The 16,546-nt window shown below is 45.9% G+C and overlaps 2 protein-coding genes and 1 non-coding gene across 6 annotated transcripts in view; 1 reads left to right on the plus strand and 2 right to left on the minus strand.

The window, feature by feature from the left end:
• Positions 1-1,461: 1,461 nt before the first annotated feature.
• On the plus strand, positions 1,462-4,405 carry LOC146658087 (cilia- and flagella-associated protein 157-like). Of its 2 annotated transcripts, XM_085426556.1 has the most exons (6): positions 1,462-1,836; positions 2,196-2,342; positions 2,625-2,761; positions 2,851-2,985; positions 3,598-3,681; positions 3,915-4,405. In XM_085426556.1, the coding sequence occupies exons 1-5, from the start codon at positions 1,831-1,833 to the stop codon at positions 3,677-3,679; spliced, it is 507 nt and encodes a 168-aa protein (XP_085282682.1). In that variant the 5' UTR covers positions 1,462-1,830; the 3' UTR covers positions 3,680-3,681; positions 3,915-4,405. The 2 variants fall into 2 exon arrangements, with proteins under 2 accessions (XP_085282682.1, XP_085282684.1); XM_085426558.1 differs by having other exon boundaries at positions 2,628-2,761; positions 3,598-4,405.
• Positions 2,107-2,178, minus strand: trnac-gca (transfer RNA cysteine (anticodon GCA)). The gene has a single exon. It is a non-coding gene; the product is annotated as a tRNA-Cys (tRNA).
• Positions 4,406-7,837: 3,432 nt separating the features above from the next.
• kank1a (KN motif and ankyrin repeat domains 1a) overlaps positions 7,838-16,546 on the minus strand; it is a 52,363-nt gene continuing 43,654 nt past the window's right edge. For all 3 annotated transcript variants that reach the window (XM_085426514.1, XM_085426516.1, XM_085426515.1), the window contains exons 4-12: positions 15,509-15,673; positions 13,075-13,171; positions 12,639-12,860; positions 12,435-12,522; positions 12,042-12,261; positions 10,523-10,665; positions 8,982-9,182; positions 8,756-8,854; positions 7,838-8,626 (exon numbers count right to left, since the gene is read on the minus strand). In XM_085426514.1, the coding sequence (XP_085282640.1) occupies positions 8,564-8,626; positions 8,756-8,854; positions 8,982-9,182; positions 10,523-10,665; positions 12,042-12,261; positions 12,435-12,522; positions 12,639-12,860; positions 13,075-13,171; positions 15,509-15,673 (1,298 nt within the window). In that variant the 3' untranslated portion in view covers positions 7,838-8,563. The remainder of the gene's footprint in view (positions 8,627-8,755; positions 8,855-8,981; positions 9,183-10,522; positions 10,666-12,041; positions 12,262-12,434; positions 12,523-12,638; positions 12,861-13,074; positions 13,172-15,508; positions 15,674-16,546) is intronic.

The following is a 16,546-nucleotide window of genomic DNA, read 5'->3' on the forward strand; positions in this document are numbered from 1 at the left end:
TCTTTTGTTTCCAAATAGCTGATAACTATTCACTGACAGCTGCCAACATCTGTGAACAAATGATTCTATAAAGTTGTTCTATATAGTGTGTAACTGTTCATATAGAGCGTTATTAAATTTATTGCTAATGCAATCATATGGCACACTGACCTCTGAGGAAATTTTAGATGCACTCGTCATCAGAGAGGTTGCCGACCCCTGCTCTAGTTTTTAGGAAATGTCCATTTTCACATGTCTGACAAAGAAAAAGCTCCAGCACCATGAAGCAGCAGTAGGGTCATTTTGGGCGGGGACAGTAGCACGCCTTATTGAATGTCCCTCCACCTGCTGCCAGGTTGCAGACGTTAGGATGTCATCAGTGGAAGCCTGGGGAGCATGACTACCACTGCATCTGTAATCACACCAGCAGAAAACAAGCTTATCAATCTCCACTGTTTACAGTATAAGTTGTGGCAAGTAGTCTTTTTCCCTAAAGTCTTAGCATGACTTCTTTTGTTAAAATAGTTTTTGATCACAGCATTGCTTTCTGGCTTCAGTTAGTTTTAAATATGTCTTAAACAGGAGTAATGTCTTTGCTGAATCTGGCTGAGAGACTTCTTCTGTGTTCAGTATTCTCATAAAAATGAGGACAAAGAGGGAATTTAACTTTTCATTAAGCTCCCCTCCAAGGTATGGAGGCCTATCACGGGCTGGGATGGTCCATTTCATAAAGTAAATCTGTTGGGCATCTTTCGTCGCCTTTAGACAATAATTCTGATGGCAAAACCCCCAAAAAACCTTTTCATTAAGCTACCAAGCCCAACACGGAGGTCGCTGTAGGCTGCTCTTGCTCTGACAAAACGCAACTGCATGTTGTGTGTATTTGCGTGTCTTCATCATCATCATCACCTTTATTTATAAAGCACTTTAAAACAACCACAGCTGACACAAAGTGCTGTACATTGGAACTGTAAAATAAAATTACATGAGATATAAATAAAAACCAAATAAAAGAGTGAAATCATTAATTAAATAACTACTTCAATTAAAAGAGAAACTGAGTCTCACTGAGGTTAAAAGCCAAGGAATAAAAGTGGGTTTTAAGATGTGATTTAAAAGTGGACAGTGAAGGCGCCTCTCTAACATGCATGGGCAAATTATTCCATAATTTAGGAGCCACATAGAGAAGGCCCCGCCCCCTCTGAGCTTCCTCCAGGAGCAGCTGGTCAGCTGACCTGAGAGACCGACAGGGTGTGTGGGGATGAAGAAGCTCAGAGAGGTAGGACGGGGCAAGACTGAAGGCATTTAACTCATTCACTGCCAGCCATTGGCAGTGAATGAGTTAAACCCATTGACTCATTCACTGCCATTGACGGCTATAGACGTCAATGGCAGTGAATGAGTTAAAAACAAACATGAGAATTTTAACATGAACTCTAAAAGACACAGGCAGCCAGTGCAGAGAGGCCAGCACGAGGTTATATGCTCTCTTTTACGAGTTCCTGTTAGGAGTCGTGCAGCCGCATTTTGAACCAGCTGCAGACGTGAGAGCAACGACTGACTGACCCCCACATAAAGTGCGTTACAGTCGTCCAGGCGGGAAGAAATAAAAGCATGGATCACTGCTTCAAGGTGCTGCCTCGAAAGAAAAGATTTTACTCGTGCCAGTCGCCTTAAATGATAAAAACTGGACTTCACTGCTCTGATTTGGTTGTTCAATTTAAAACCAAGGTCAGTAACAACAGGTTTAAAATAGACTTCCAGGGATCCTAAAACAACAGAGGAGGACTCATCAGGGCCTTGTTGCACTGCATTGAACCAAACTGCAGAAAACTACAAACACAGAAATGTATGAAGGTAAGTGACCTCTTAAATTAAAGTGCAAATGAATCCTAAGATGATGGTTACCACAGCAACAGTAACTGTTAACAGAAAGAGCAGCTCAACAGCAGGCAGGTGCAGGTGAAAGCTAACTAACAGTGTGAAGCAGCAGCTACAGGATCTGCTGCATGGTTTCATCATCTGTGATAAGAAATCAAATCTCTTAGGAGTGTGAGCAGGTCGTTTCCTCACAGGTTCACAGAGCTTGTTGTCAGCAGGGCAGATAAAACAGCACCGAGCCTCTACAGGGGGCATCCGGATTTGAACCGGAGACCTCTTGAGCTGCAGTCAAACGCTCTACCACTGAGCTATACCCCCTCTGCTTGTGCTTTCAGGCAGAATCAGGCCTCTCTGAACAGTGCAGTAAAAGCAGAGCTCAGGTCAGCCGGCTGGAGGCGGAGCTTCAACAGGAGAGGAGGAGGAGGAGCAGGATGAAGAACATCATTCAGGAAGCTGCTGTTGCTCTCAGACAAGCACTGATGGTAAGATGACAGCGACATCATTTCAAAGTAAAAGTCTGAAACCTTCAGCTAACACAGAACACACGAGGTATTCGCCTCATTAACGTTTTATGTTTTAGAATACAGAAATGGAAAAAAGAGATTTGTGACAAGGTGGAATTTATCTGTAAAACACAAAGTTGTTGCAAGAAAACTGAATTCATTTTATTTGTCTGTCGATGACGATGGTTCCATGCTCCAGTGAAGAAGGTGAGGTCTTTATCTCAGCCAATCAGACTGTTTCAGTCTTGTTTTCACCTGCAGCAGGACTCAGAGGTGGACCAGTGGAAGCAGCTGATGCAGAGGATGCTGGTGCTTTTAAGCAGAGACGGATTTGCCAGCTCCGCTGCTGACAGCGGCAAAGTGAACGAGCTGCAGACGCCTGACTCTGCAGCAGCCCGGTAATAAAATCAGTGCTCGCTAAGATGGTCTGCAAATACCTGACAGGTTGATGACTGACAGAAATCCTGCATCTTTATCGTCTGTGTAGAACAAGGAGTCTGGATCCAGATTGGAGTTTCCAGTTCCAGCTGGCCCGCTACAGGCCGGGAGATCTGGGTTTTGTGCCTCGCCCCGCGCTGAAACACAAAAACGTGCTCCCCAGGATGGAAGCTGGCTCCAGCAGGTTTGTGAGGAGCTCAGAGCTCAGCTTCAGGGTCTGCAGGGGGATGTCTGATCACAGCTACAGCTGCAGTTATTATATGATATAGCTGTTTACAACTAACATTTAAACTCTCCATTCCTTCATCAGTTTAGATATCAGGCAGACAACATCCTCCTATTTAAGTAGTTCAGTTCATAGACTGTTTGTGAAAGAGGGACAGAGCCTCAGTGTTGGTGTTGTAGCCTTCACTGTGTTAAAGCAATGAGAGGTTGTTGTGCTGACTTATCTTCTCCCCACAGCAAACTGCATCCATAAACTGTTGAACAAACAGAAACACGTAATCTGAGCATCACACTGATAAATATTAAAGAAAAGCAGGTTGTTCCAAATGGCACAATCATGGAGGCGTAGCAGGGCGACTGGTGTCAGCATCCACCTGTCAGTGAAGCCTCATCAAAATAAACTAGTTATTAAAAACATGTTTTAAATGCCGTAAAGTTGAGACTGACTCAGTGATGGAGAGAGGTGGCCACTGAAGCAGTTTGACATTGCTGCTCTGGAGCTTTCCCTTTGTTAGCTTTAAGTGTTTTATGTCACCTGACTTTCTTCTTCTTCTGTTTTTCTTATATCCAGGAAACCGTCGAGTCTGAAGGCGGACAGCTCTGTGAAGCTCACCGATCCAGCTGTGACCTCCAAACAGAACAAACTCAAGTGACAGTAACTAAACTCATCTCCTAAAAACTGTTGATTATGTTGCAGTTCAGTCTGACATCGACTGAGACTCCTGTGAGCTCAGCCTGTCACAGTAAAGGTGACGCCTCTGTAACAAACTCTAATAATGTTCCTGCTGTGATGAAAACAGCTTGTCTGTTATTGTGCAGTGAAACAGGAAACATGTTATAAATGTTGTTTATCACAGTCTTCATGATTCTGCTAGGCTGTTGTTACAGAATGCTGAAAGTTACTGAGTGAAGATCAGCACTTTGGGTTCTGGGCAGCTGCAGCACACACTCCTCAGCATTTCATAGATTTGCATATTGAGACAATAGATGAAAGTACCAACGATCATCTCTACAGCAGAGAGACTGGAGGGCACACTGAGAATTGAACCAGAGACCTCTTGATCTGCAGTCAAACGCTCTGCCACTGAGCTACACCCCCATGTGGTGGAATTTAATCATCGGCTGCACAGCATGTGACAAAAAAACTGAATTAAAAAAAATAAAGTGGCAGAATCAGGTTTTAGGTATCAGCCAGAGTCAGAACATCTAAAACCTGCTGGCCCTTGATCATATTAACCTGGGTCATGAAGTCTCTTCATTTATTGTGTTTATCTCCCAAAGCTGGAAAACTCCAGCAGGTACGAGTTGTTGAACACATCAAACATGTAACCGTCAGCTTATGGTCAGAAACACCAGAACGGTTTAAACTCAGTAAAACAAAATGACCAAAATCTTAAAGTAAAAAGAACTTTTTGAAGCAGAATTTGCACGTGGTCACTTTGTTTCTTCTGCTCTGCGATTGGCTCGTTCTCGTTTTGATCCTGGTGGATAAACCTTGGCGAGTTGGCGGCATCTTGAAAGCTGCTTTTCTAAATTAAAGCTGATATTTTTTGTACTGATTTGAATCGACCCCTGTGCACATGCTTTTTACGTAATGCTGTTTTTCTTTATGATGAAATAAAATATGTACAAATGAAACAGTTGTCGCCATTTTTGGGCAACAACCCAGAAATGTTTGAACAAAGAGCCTCCAGACACCCCGGAATCAATGAAAATAGTTCAGGACATTTCTGAAATCAGAATACTTTATTAATCCCAAAGGAAATTAGGGATCGACTGATCGCCAAACTATAACTTTAAGGCTGCACTGCACAAATATCTCACTGTGACATTGTCTCTGCATGAACGAGCGCTGGACTCCTCAAACAGAAAAGCTTCTCGGTGCTGGACAGTGACAGGACCCACCAGAAGAGGTCAGACACTCAAGCCAGTCATGAAGTCCGTTGCAGGCACGTGCAGAGGGGGGGCTAGAGGGGCTTGAGCACCCGCCCCTTTCCTGATGGGTGCCCAAAGAGCCCTTTTGTTGAGGCAACTTTTTAAAAAAAATTATTATTATTATTATTATTTTTAATGTGTGCGTGCGGAGTCCTGTCTGTGCCCCTCAACAATAATATTTAACTATTAATCACAGTTTTGCTAAATAAAAGGATCTGGCTTGCATCAGTCACATGATCACATTTAACCAATGATCGCCCTTGACGGCAGAACGCGCTGGTTACGAGCCGGGAACGAGCTCACAAAGAGCACGCGCATTTTTAGCGGTCCGGAGCTGTAGGAGAAACACAAGTTAACTCAGAGACACAGACTGATGCGACAAAACCAGTAAGTAGGTGTACAGCGCACACTGTAGTGTGTAGCACACAGGAGTATTAGCTTATTATGTACACGTTGGTAAGTTGTCTTGTGGCAATTTGACGAACTGAAACAAACGAGCGTGCTGTGTGTGCAACAGCGTGACAAACATTACCTGTCCTTTTATTAACTGCACAGGTAGTGCTGGTCACAGCTGCTGGCTACCTGTGTAAGGCTGTCATGGGTCTGTAGCTCTGTCACCGTTTTAGGGAACATATTTAGTTTTAAAGTAAGTTTCCGGGCTTTTCCTGCCTTTCTGGAGGGATTATATTTCACTAAAAACGATCTAATATGCATGTCCACATAATTATGCATTATTATAATTATAATATGTTAAAAAACACAAGCTGTATTTTAAAGAACATACATTAAGAAGCAGATTATATTAGATTTATATTTTAAATAAGACAAAAGTTGGACTTTACAGCAGTAAAATGATTGTATCTCTACAGTTTAAACATGTAAGAAGCTTTGCCTCTGCACAGAGTGGATAGTGAAACAAATGCAATCATCATAAATACATTATTTCATATTTATTACTTCCCCCTCCTCTTTGCTTTATTATTGTAGCTCTAGTAATAAATAATAATGTAAGGATTCTGGATCAGCACCATGATGCCCATAGTATATACAGTATTCTGAAGAAGGTCTAAAATGTCACTGTGTGTGCATGTGTTTGTTTTATGTACATGGATTTTTTTAAATGATTACTCATGATATAACATTGTCCAGACATGCCTGGTAAGGACATGAGGAGGAAACAGCAGGAGCTGTGTGAGGCTACTGTTAGATTTGTATTGTTGATTGTCATTTATGCTTAGAAATATTTACTTATATATGCTTAGAGTTTTGTAATTAGTTGTAGATTGGTAGAGGTTTTGAACCTTGATAGTCTGCAAACTTTGTGTGTATTAGACAGCACTTTGGGAGCATGAGAGGTCATACCGTGTCTTATTGTTTTATGGTAGGATTAACGTAGCTACGTCTGTTCTAGTCTAAGTGCTCTTTGTTTAGATGAACTGCAGGACTTCGTTTAGATGAACTGCAGGACTTCCTCACCGTGTTATCTAGGATGAACCATCTAGGGTGAGGGGGAGGCTACCCTCTTCCTGACCAAGGATGTTTAACCCTTTGATCAGCAACACACACACACACACACACACACACACACACACACACACACACACAGGCAAGGTACTCTTTGTTTGTATGTAGACGTCGTATGTTAATGAACCTATGCATATTCATGTAACCTCAATAAAAGGGCAGTGTTACAGGAGGACGGACGAGACCAACTGGAGTCAAGCGGTTGTCCGGTTCTCTCCCGTGCACGAGTAACATGAAGAACTTTGCCTATTTGTGTCTTGCTTAGCAGTGTAATTATATTGTCTTAACGTTCCAGCGAATAGGTTTATGCTACAAACCTAACAGCTACTAAAGGCAGTGCTATAACATTTTTCTGTCATCATTTTATTATAGATTAAGTGCAGGAGTTGTTAGGTGTGGATAATTAGATTATAGTTTATTGCAATAGCAAGTTGTGCCTTGTTCTCAGATAGACAGCAAGTGGAGAGTGATATATGAAATGATGGGATGGAAGGAAGAAGAGAAGCAAAGAGTGATTCACAGGCAGAGCCTAAATTATTTCTCACAGTTTGTTGTTGCCTAATGGTTCCAAGCGCTGTCACCAATCTTTGCATTTTGTTATTATCTCATGACACTTGTTTAATCAGCTACCATCTCTCCTGTGGACTTTTTAATGTCTACAGTCTCAGATCAACACAGCCCTGCCCTTCCCATATTAGATTCTTGATGAATGTGTGTTGTTGTTATTCAGCCTGGTTCAATGTGCCCCTTTTTAACTTTGAGCACCCGCCCCTTTAAACCTCTCTGCACGGCCCTGGTCCGTTGGTTCGGTCAGATACGTTCACACCAGCGTCCTGCTGGAGGTCATTTTGCTCTGGCTGTGCTCAGCCTGTTCCTCTTTGCACCAAGGAGCACTTACTGGTCCCACCGATGGGTTATAGTCCTGTCCAGGTCTCCTGGAACGAGCTCCTTTTGTTTGCAGCAGTGGATTTGTTTTGGAGGAGCCAGACTTTAATTTTTAAAGTGGTCTTGAGCAACACTTCTGCAGCTTTCTGAAAGTCTTCAGGGTTTTTCTTTGGACTGTGTGATTTTTCCTCTCTAGTCCTGATACCTGAGGATCTTTAAAAAAAAAAAGAAAAAAAAAAAAAGAACCACTGACGTATGAATCAATTAATCTCAGTATTTCCCCAGTTTTCTTGTAAAAGAGAAAAAAAGGTTCGTCTCAAGACTTGTTTTTATGCCTTTTACTCCAACACTGACCTCCCTGCTGCTCATGAACCACGGTTTTGTTCACAGGTCAGTTTCTTCATTAACTGGTATGAAACCGTTCTGCAGAAACGTCGAGCGGTGAGAACAAACCCGACACGTCTGGATTCTTTAATTGGTGTTTATTGTTACATGGTAAAGTTTAAGGCACTTCAAATCTCTCGTGAGCATGAAAGTCAGTACCTTGATGAAAACTAGAGAACTTATTTTACACAGAAGGAAACTGGAGTCAAACGACCACCGTATGTACAACGTAATACATCTCTGCATTAAAAACTATACTCTGATAAATATATAACCTCGTGGATTGTTAAGTAGTAAAAGGAAATATTCAAAATACTGTGATTCTTCTTTTTAAATAGATACAAATCATTTGTATAAAAGTAAAACTTCTCCAGTTTAGTTCACGCCGATGTGACACCGGGATGTCGAGGCCAGCGGTATGTACAGGATGGCCGGATCGCGCTCCATCTCTGACGCTCGCAAACATAATTAAAAATAAAATCAAATGACGAGGGTTTGGTGCTCTTTATGATCAACACTGAGCATCAAGTAAAAAAAAAAAAAAAAAAAAAAGGCATATTTTAGTTTAAAGGTTGGTCTGAACTCCAGAGTTTGTGACTTTGGACACGTTTCAGCCAGTCTGTGAAGCACCAGCTGCTTACATTCATATTCAAAGGGCACTTTGAGCTCATCGTGGAGGCAAATGTGCACATAGATCAAAGAAAATCCAGAAATCTCATTGGTTGGTTGGGGAAATCCAGCGATGGGTAAGGCGTCGTGCATGAGAACCAATAGCAGCGCAGGGTTTGTGGGCAGAGGAGAGGCTGGGTTTAATCAAACATGCCCCTCCGGGTCGGACTCGGGGACGTTTTTCTGCCGAGTCGAGGCGTTCCCTAAACAAACACACACACACACACACACACACACACACACACACACACACACACGATTATTAGGAAGGAGGTTCTGAAATGTGTGACGAAGCTTCCATGATTTGGTGCAACATTAAAATAGCGACTCACTGGTGACTGGGCTTTGGAGAAGTTGACGTGAGCATAAAGCAGCACTGCGATGTCCTTGTGTCCTGCTTCCAGAGCTATGGACAGAGCGCTGCTCTCATCCTGGTGGAGCAAACAAAATAAGTCAGCATGACCAAAAGAACAGCAGCTACACACCTGCAATTCTTCTCTAATGTTAGAAACCAGTGGGTCCAACATTACAGCAACAAAGTTCTTCTACACAACTCACACTGTCGCTGAGCGTGGCGTCACAGCCCGGCCGGGCCAGCAGCAGCTTGACGATCTCGACGTGGCCGTGCTCGCTGGCGCACATGAGCGCCGTCGAGCCCTCGTCGTCCTGGATGTTGACGTCGGCGCCGTGAGCCAGCAGAGCTCGAACCATGTCCATCCTGCCGTGACTGACCGCCAGCATCAGCCCCGTCTGGCCGGCCTGCGGCGGGGACAAAAGCACGGTGAGCAAACCCGACGCTTCCGGCCTCCACGCCGACGCGTTCGTGCAAATATCAACTCTGAACTAAAACGGTTTCATTAAATGGAGAGCTCTGATCACACAGCTGCCGTTTTCAATGAAGCCACACAAACATCCACAGTATCACAGCACAGCCAGTACAACTGTACGGTGGGCGGAGCCTGGGTGAAGCAACGATGCATGGTTCAGGTAAAGAAGGAACAATCATCCAGATGATTGATGTTACTGTTTATTCATGATCACAGGATGCAAACAATCCTTTTCTATATTTCAACATGTTTGAAAACTCTCCTAGAGGCAGTTCGACGTTGGTTTGTGTTCATCACAGCACACATTGTGCCACAAACACACCGAGTGGCACCAGGTCAAAATCTCTCCAGCAGCTCTGAGAAGCTTTGTCTGGAAGCAGTCCACGCTAACGGGTCGTGTTCCCGCTGCATCGTTCCCAAACACGACTCCAGATCAAATGTTCAGTATTTCACAAACTTAAATTTGTCTCACTTAATAAACTGATCCGTAAGGCCAGCAATGTTGTGGGGATGGAGCTGGACTCCCTCAAGGTGGTGTCGGAGAGGCGGATGCTGTCCAAGATAAAGACAATGTTGGATAACACCTCCCACCCACTCCATGACATGCTGGTCAGTCACAGGAGCTCGTTCAGTGAGAGACTGAGATTACCCATGATGCACCACTGAACGACACAGGAAATCATTCCTGCCTGTGGCTCCCTGTACAACGCATCCACTTAACACACTGTTTGCTGCTACAGCTACACATGTTTCTTTTCCAAATATTTATTTATGAGTGACTTATGTATGTATGTATGTATGTATGTATGTATGTATGTATGTATATATATATATGTATATATTGTACTATTCTTAGTTAGCGTATTGTCTGTCTTGTCTTAATGTTGGTTTAAAATGGAGCACTGTAACAAAAAATAATTTCCCCCAGGGATCAATAAAGTATTCTGATTCTGATTCTTTCAAAAATCCAGGCTTTACCCTTCTCCACCACACGGTGTCACTAAAGTGCAATTTTCCCACTTCAGCAGCTCCAGAGGTTTAAACTAAACTCTGTTTAAACTTCTGCAGGCAGTCGTTCATCGACTCATGTTTAGCTTCATTTGTGCATTTCTGATTTTTTCAGTAACGTTCCCGTTTCTGCTCCGTCCATCGTGCACGTTTCATTTCTGCTTTTGCTTCGTTTGCTTTTTAGGTCGCAGAGCGACTCTGCTCTTGTCTGGCCATCGTGACCTTCGTATTACTGCTGCGACCTTTTGACCTCCTCTCACTGACCTGACTGGCGCGTGCGTTGACGTCACCCTTGCCGAAGAGCTCCTCCACAATACGCATGTCCCTGGGCGTCTCCACGGCTGCGAGCGCGGCGAGCATGATGGGGGTGTATCCCGCCTTGTTCTGCTGGTTCACATTACACACGTCTGAAACACACACCAACACAGACAGTTTAAAACTTCCAGAAGGTTGGACAAAGACATTTTTTGTCAGTGGTGGGTTGGGGGGGGTCAGCTTGGACACTGACTCGTCACCGTCAGTCAACGACGTCACAGACGTGTCAGCACGTGACGCGTCTGTCAGTCGCTTCTCCTCGTGAATAAACAAAAAGGAAACACTCGTGTCGTACCGTCTGCTCCTCCTCACACTCTCTACAAGCTGAACACGCCAACATGGAGGGGGAAGAAACCCGTCAGAGGCCGGATGGGAGCGAAGCGAGCGGAGGCCTCAGCTAGAACTGGGACGGACAAAGGCTGCAATGGGAGGAGGGGGCGGAGACGGCGTCATGGACACAAGGACACAAAAGGCAGAGGAGACAAAAGGCCTTCAGAGCAGCGAGTGGCAGCGACCTCATCACAGTCTATTGAGCCTCCGCGGAGCTCGCTGTGTGGGAGCGTCAGCGAGGACGAGAAAACTTTCCTGTCTTGGAGCCCAAATGTGAGCGTCCGTGTCGTCTACGTGTTCTTGGTGACATTTAACTCACACGTGCAGATTTCCTGCCCGAGCTTTAAAATATATTTTCTCACAGGAAGATATGGAAATGCAAACAGACCGTTTCTAGTCCTGCTGACTGGAAGTCATATTACTGCCACCACATTTAACCACTCTTTATTACAACTCTGAGTCCAAACAAGCCTCGAGCCTGAGAGGAAGGCGGAGGAGCTGGAGGAGCCCCCTCCTGCTGTGTGGAGACAGCACCAACCGAAGCCGTTTGTATCCTTGTATCCTCACTTTCAGTGTTTTCCTTCATCGTCTTCCAGCGTGAAGCCGTGTCCCGCCTGCATCTGTGGCTCTGCATCACGAGGTCACTCAGCTGCCTTTGTGTCAAACTATCAGATAATTATTTTGCTGTTAACAGCAGGAGCTGCGGGGACAGAGAGGGAGGATCCTCCTCGACTGTCAGGACGGAGGAAAAAGGAGGTGAAGCACGAGGAGAAACCAGGAAGACAAAAAGGTGAAATCTGACCATCGTGACATCTGAGACGTTTTATAGACAACAAATAAAGACTGCACGTCCCTCAACATGAACGTCTCACTGCTCTGTGCCCACATCAAGTTAAATAAAGTTTTTTTTAAGTTGAACTTCATCCTACCCGCAGCGCTCCACCAGTGAACGAGCCGAGGACTTACAGGATGGACAGACGGTCTGCTGTCTTCAGTTTTTACATTTAGAAAACAAACACAAACAAACAGTATAAATGGAGAAGAAGAAGCTGGAGGCGGGAGATGAAGCCCTCCCTCAGCAGCGCCTCTCCTGGGAGCCGATCGCTTCAAAGCCGCCTCGCACGAACGCAGCTCTCACCTGCATCCAGCAGCTTCTTCACCACCTGGAAGTTTGAGTGTGAAACGCTGTAGTGCAGCGCCGTGTTGCCGTTGCCGTCGGCCATGTTGACGATGTGGCGCAGCACAGCGGGAGAGAAGTCCGTGAAAGCTCCCAGGTAGTCCTCCACCATGGCCGCCACCGCCGCCTTCTGACTGGACACGCGGAACCACTCGTGCTGCACCGTGTTGAGACAGCCTCTCTGCACAGACAGGAAGTGACCATCAGCACGCCGACAGGCAAATTTAACTAAAGGCCCAGCTCTGGGTGCACAGTGGGCGTGTCACACTGAATCCACCGTGGTGACTGGTCAGCGCTGCGCTCCAAACCACGTTTCATGACATCATTTAACAAACAGCTGATCAGATTCCTCACCAGGTCTTTGTTGGTCACAGCCTTGGAGTCACTGAGGTGCGACTTGAGAACGTCGCATGCAGCCAGCATCTTCTCGCTCAGCTCGTACCTTTGAGTCGAGGTCAAACAGACGTCATTCTTCTAATAGCTTCAGCCTCATCCTAACACAACTGATCAAATTTACAGACAGAAAAATATCATCATGATTTCATCTTCTTTACTCGCCTCTCTCTCGTCTCCTGCTTCTCTGAACTTTCCTCGTCATCCTTCTTGTCCACGTCCTCTGCTCCCTCGGGCTGGAACTCCTCCCTCAGGCTCTGCCCCTCCACTTTCTGGTGTTCCTCCTTTCCTCCGTACCCCTCCTCCTCCTCCTCCTCGTCCTCTTCGTCTGACCCAGAGGAGCTGCTGTCCTCTGAGCTGGAGTCGTCACTCGACGTAGTCTCGTATCTGCGCCACGAGGGGGCGACAGAGGTGCAGAAACAAAGATGTGAGTGCAGATCAGCAGCTCGGGTTTCATATTTGCGAACAACACTAACGAGCTCGTGAGGCTCGGCGTCGACACAGCTGAGCAAACGTGAGCCCTGCCACCTTTGACCTCAGCCGGGACACAAACACTGAAAAACTCTCACGCTGCAAACTTCTGATTAAAAACATTTCTCACCCTCCGTTCACCCCGACGAACTGCAGGTTCTTCTTCGTGCCGTTGGAGTCGGCTCGGCCGTCTTTCTTCTTCATGATGGATTTCAGGGTGCTCTGCCCTGCAGGAGACGCAGAACATTGTAAACCAGAGCCGACAACATGACACATAATCCAGAATCAACTTAAACTCATCTGATAAATCGAAAAGGCTGCTTTAAAACAGGGCTGTGTGTTTATCGTTAATAAAAAGCACCATGTAGGCGGGCTGTTATATCCAAACACTTCAAAACATGAATAGTTCATCGATACATAAAAAAGGAAACCCTTCATCATCACAATGTGACACAAAGTTCAACTTCAGGAAGCGACGAGGGCGCAGCGACGACGAGGGCGCAGCGACGACGAGGGCGCAGCGACGACGAGGGCGCAGCGACGACGAGGGCGCAGCGACGACGAGGGCGCAGCGACGACGAGGGCGCAGCGACGACACCGCCTGCGTCGTTTCCTCCTGTTGTCACTTTGATTTGCAGAATGCTTTTGTTTCCTGAGCCGACAGAATCACGTTTAACTGCCGTCATGTGATGATTGTGTGTTCACATATTTTTGAACACTGCAGATATTCAGACGTCACTTATGAACAAAGATACGTTCCTCGTCAGGACTTCATCTCAAACAGACCCTCGTCACTAAATGAATAAACAATAAGATTAAATCAGATCTCTGACATCTTTAAGCTCCAGCTTCTATATTTCACCTCTGTTCATGAGCGCAGCGCCCCCTGTTGGAATCATGTTAAACAGCTGGACTATTTAGGCTCCCTTTTGTTTACAGCCGTGTGTGGCTGAGACAGTATTACAGGGCTGTGACAGACACACTTATCTGGAGTTTATGCATCATTAAAATAAGACCATTTATGTTTCCGTTATTTATAGTGTGTAAGGTGAGACTTTTCGGAGTGCAAAGTGTTTTTCCTTCGTCGTTTCCGTCTCTTTCCCATGTTTCATCACGATCCTCCTCATAAAATCATCCCTCCAACTCTCCTCCTGCATAATTAACACACCATGTAACTAAATAGCCCATTGAGCTGGTTACAAAGAGCCGATAACGCCTGAATGCTCCACTAAAAGTTCTGACATGATCGAGAGCTTTGGCAGAGACGAAAGCAGCCATTAAGTGTCTGTCTCATCTGTCCGTGAGGCGCTGGAAGCCGACTCAAAGCCCGAAGTATCTCAGTCATTTTAAGTAGAGGCCTCGAAAACCGAAATACCAGCAGAGCGAGCCAGAAACACTCAGCACATCTGCCAGGACTTGCCTCCACCGAGGGGCCTCCTTAACGCCGCGGGGAGTTCATGCATCAGCATGCAGGAGCTGCATGTGTACACACAGGCGTGTGCGCTGCTCATTAGCAACAGAGTCGTTCAGCACGCTTCCCGTGTTTTGACAGCTGGGAGTGAGAGTGGCGCGAGCCGCTCGTCGGGCCGATGACGGCGCTCGTGGTGGCGTTTCACACGTCACCTGGCGTCTGCGCGAGGTAACCTCCTACAGTCAGCTCAGGTGAGGTAACGCACACCTTACAGCAGCCGGGTTGTGAAAGAAGCGTTTGAATGTTCTGCTGAGGGGCCGTCTCTACAGCCAGCAGACCACTGCCTAAACATCTGGTCAGATAACTTAGGAAAACATCTGCTTCACGCTCCAGAGCCTCGCTCTTACTGTTCTGGCGCTCTGCTTCTGCACAGGAACAGGAACTGAAGCTGAAACAGTGACTTCAGCTCGCAGTGTTTATAACCCTGATAAATGGACTCGGGGGCCGAAGAAGGCAAATAAGATGTGTTTGACTCTCAAACTGAGCAACAGAGTCCAAAAAGCACGAGCTGACAATCTGATTCATGTTCCTGGGTCACAGAGCATCAGACATCAGCCCGTCTGCTGTGGAGGAAAAACCTTTGAATCATGTTAAGGTTCAGCACTTGACCATAAGACGTAGCAGTCAGGTGGGTGTGGCTGCAGCACCAAAATAAAACTGATTGAGCTAAAAGCAGAAGCAACACAGATCTGGGAGTCTATGATACTCGAAACCACCTTCAGCCTCCAGACCTCCATCTCAGAACCTGCAACCTCCACAGTCAGGACAGGGGTACATTTACACTGTCAGAGGCGTGGCCTGGAGCACTTTTGGCTGTCCAATTAGGATGAAGCTGTAGTATTTTATCAGGAAGTTCATTAGAAATAACGAGCAGGCGTCTGTGGGACGCCTCAGAGTCTCTGGACTAGCCAGACTTGTTAGCATTAGCTCAAAACTACCCACAAAACAAACAGAAACTTCAAGATGTTGATTCCAACTACAGACGGCAGTGGCAGGTCCATCTTTTATATGCAGCTTGTAAACTGCAGCGCTCTTAAAATATTTAATATTGGAATAATAATAACAACAATGAGCTGTGTTGTTGCAGTCGCACCATGCAGCGCTGTAGACATCTGGAGGTCCATGCGGCTCTTCTGCTCGGCCGCACTGATCTGCTGCTGCGACGGCGTGTTCGCAGGCGTATCCGCTGCTGTGAGGTCAGGTGACTTCTCCACGTGCTTCGCCCCGACAGACGACAGCTGGAGCTGCTGACTGCTCTCTGACAAGGGGAACAAAAGAAAAGGTCAGGCAGGTTTAGACATTTTGAGCTCTGAACGTTCACTTTGTTACCGTCTGAAACGACAGAGCGCCACAGAGGCGAGGAGCGATTTGAGATCCAGTTTTCTAAATCAAGACAGTTTTTCACTCCTCTGATTTGAAGACGGCAGCATTCAGTAGGAAAAAGGCTCTTGGTGCTCCAAGGAGCAGCATCAGCCGTGACTTTAATGTAACTGTGTGCTGAATGTTGATGGCAGGAGTAAAGTCACAAGAACGGGATAAAAACAAAAGAGGAAACGTGTGATGACATCGCAAAAGAGGCCAGAAAGGAGCACAGAGTCGCCGCGTGCTCATCTGCAACAACGTGTGTTATGTAAGGGAGAAGGAGCCATGAATCAGCATCAGCAGGGAGCTGTTAGTGAAGGCAGGGCGGCCCGCAAAAACAACAAGTGGAAGAATGGTGCGACATTACTGCCTCCTGAAAGAAATGAGCTCATTGTTGGTTCAAGTCCAAAGGCCCTGCCACATTTTTCAGGGTCACAGATCAGCACAGCCTGTCTGATCCTATCAGGATTCTCTTTACACGTGTGTGACAACCCCACCCCCTAAACTCCAAACCAGCACCCACCCTTCAGTCCTGAACTACACCTTGATTCAGCTCATTAGAACACTGACATGCATACAAATGTGTCTGAGACGAGCAGCACTCCTCCAGGGCTGAAAAACCTGCAGTTCCTCTAATGACCACTTGAGGCAGTCCCCATAGACTCCCATGTTAAAACTTTAACTGTAGCTACTGCAAACTTCACATCACTCAGCTGAATGTCGACAGGTTTGTGCCGTCACAGCTGTCTGTAACCCGTTTAGGCCCATC

Source organism: Rhamphochromis longiceps, linkage group LG12 (genome assembly GCF_057381845.1).
Source record: "Rhamphochromis longiceps isolate RC_006_pf linkage group LG12, R_longiceps_female_GT1.1, whole genome shotgun sequence".
NCBI classification, from domain to species: Eukaryota; Metazoa; Chordata; class Actinopteri; order Cichliformes; family Cichlidae; genus Rhamphochromis; species Rhamphochromis longiceps.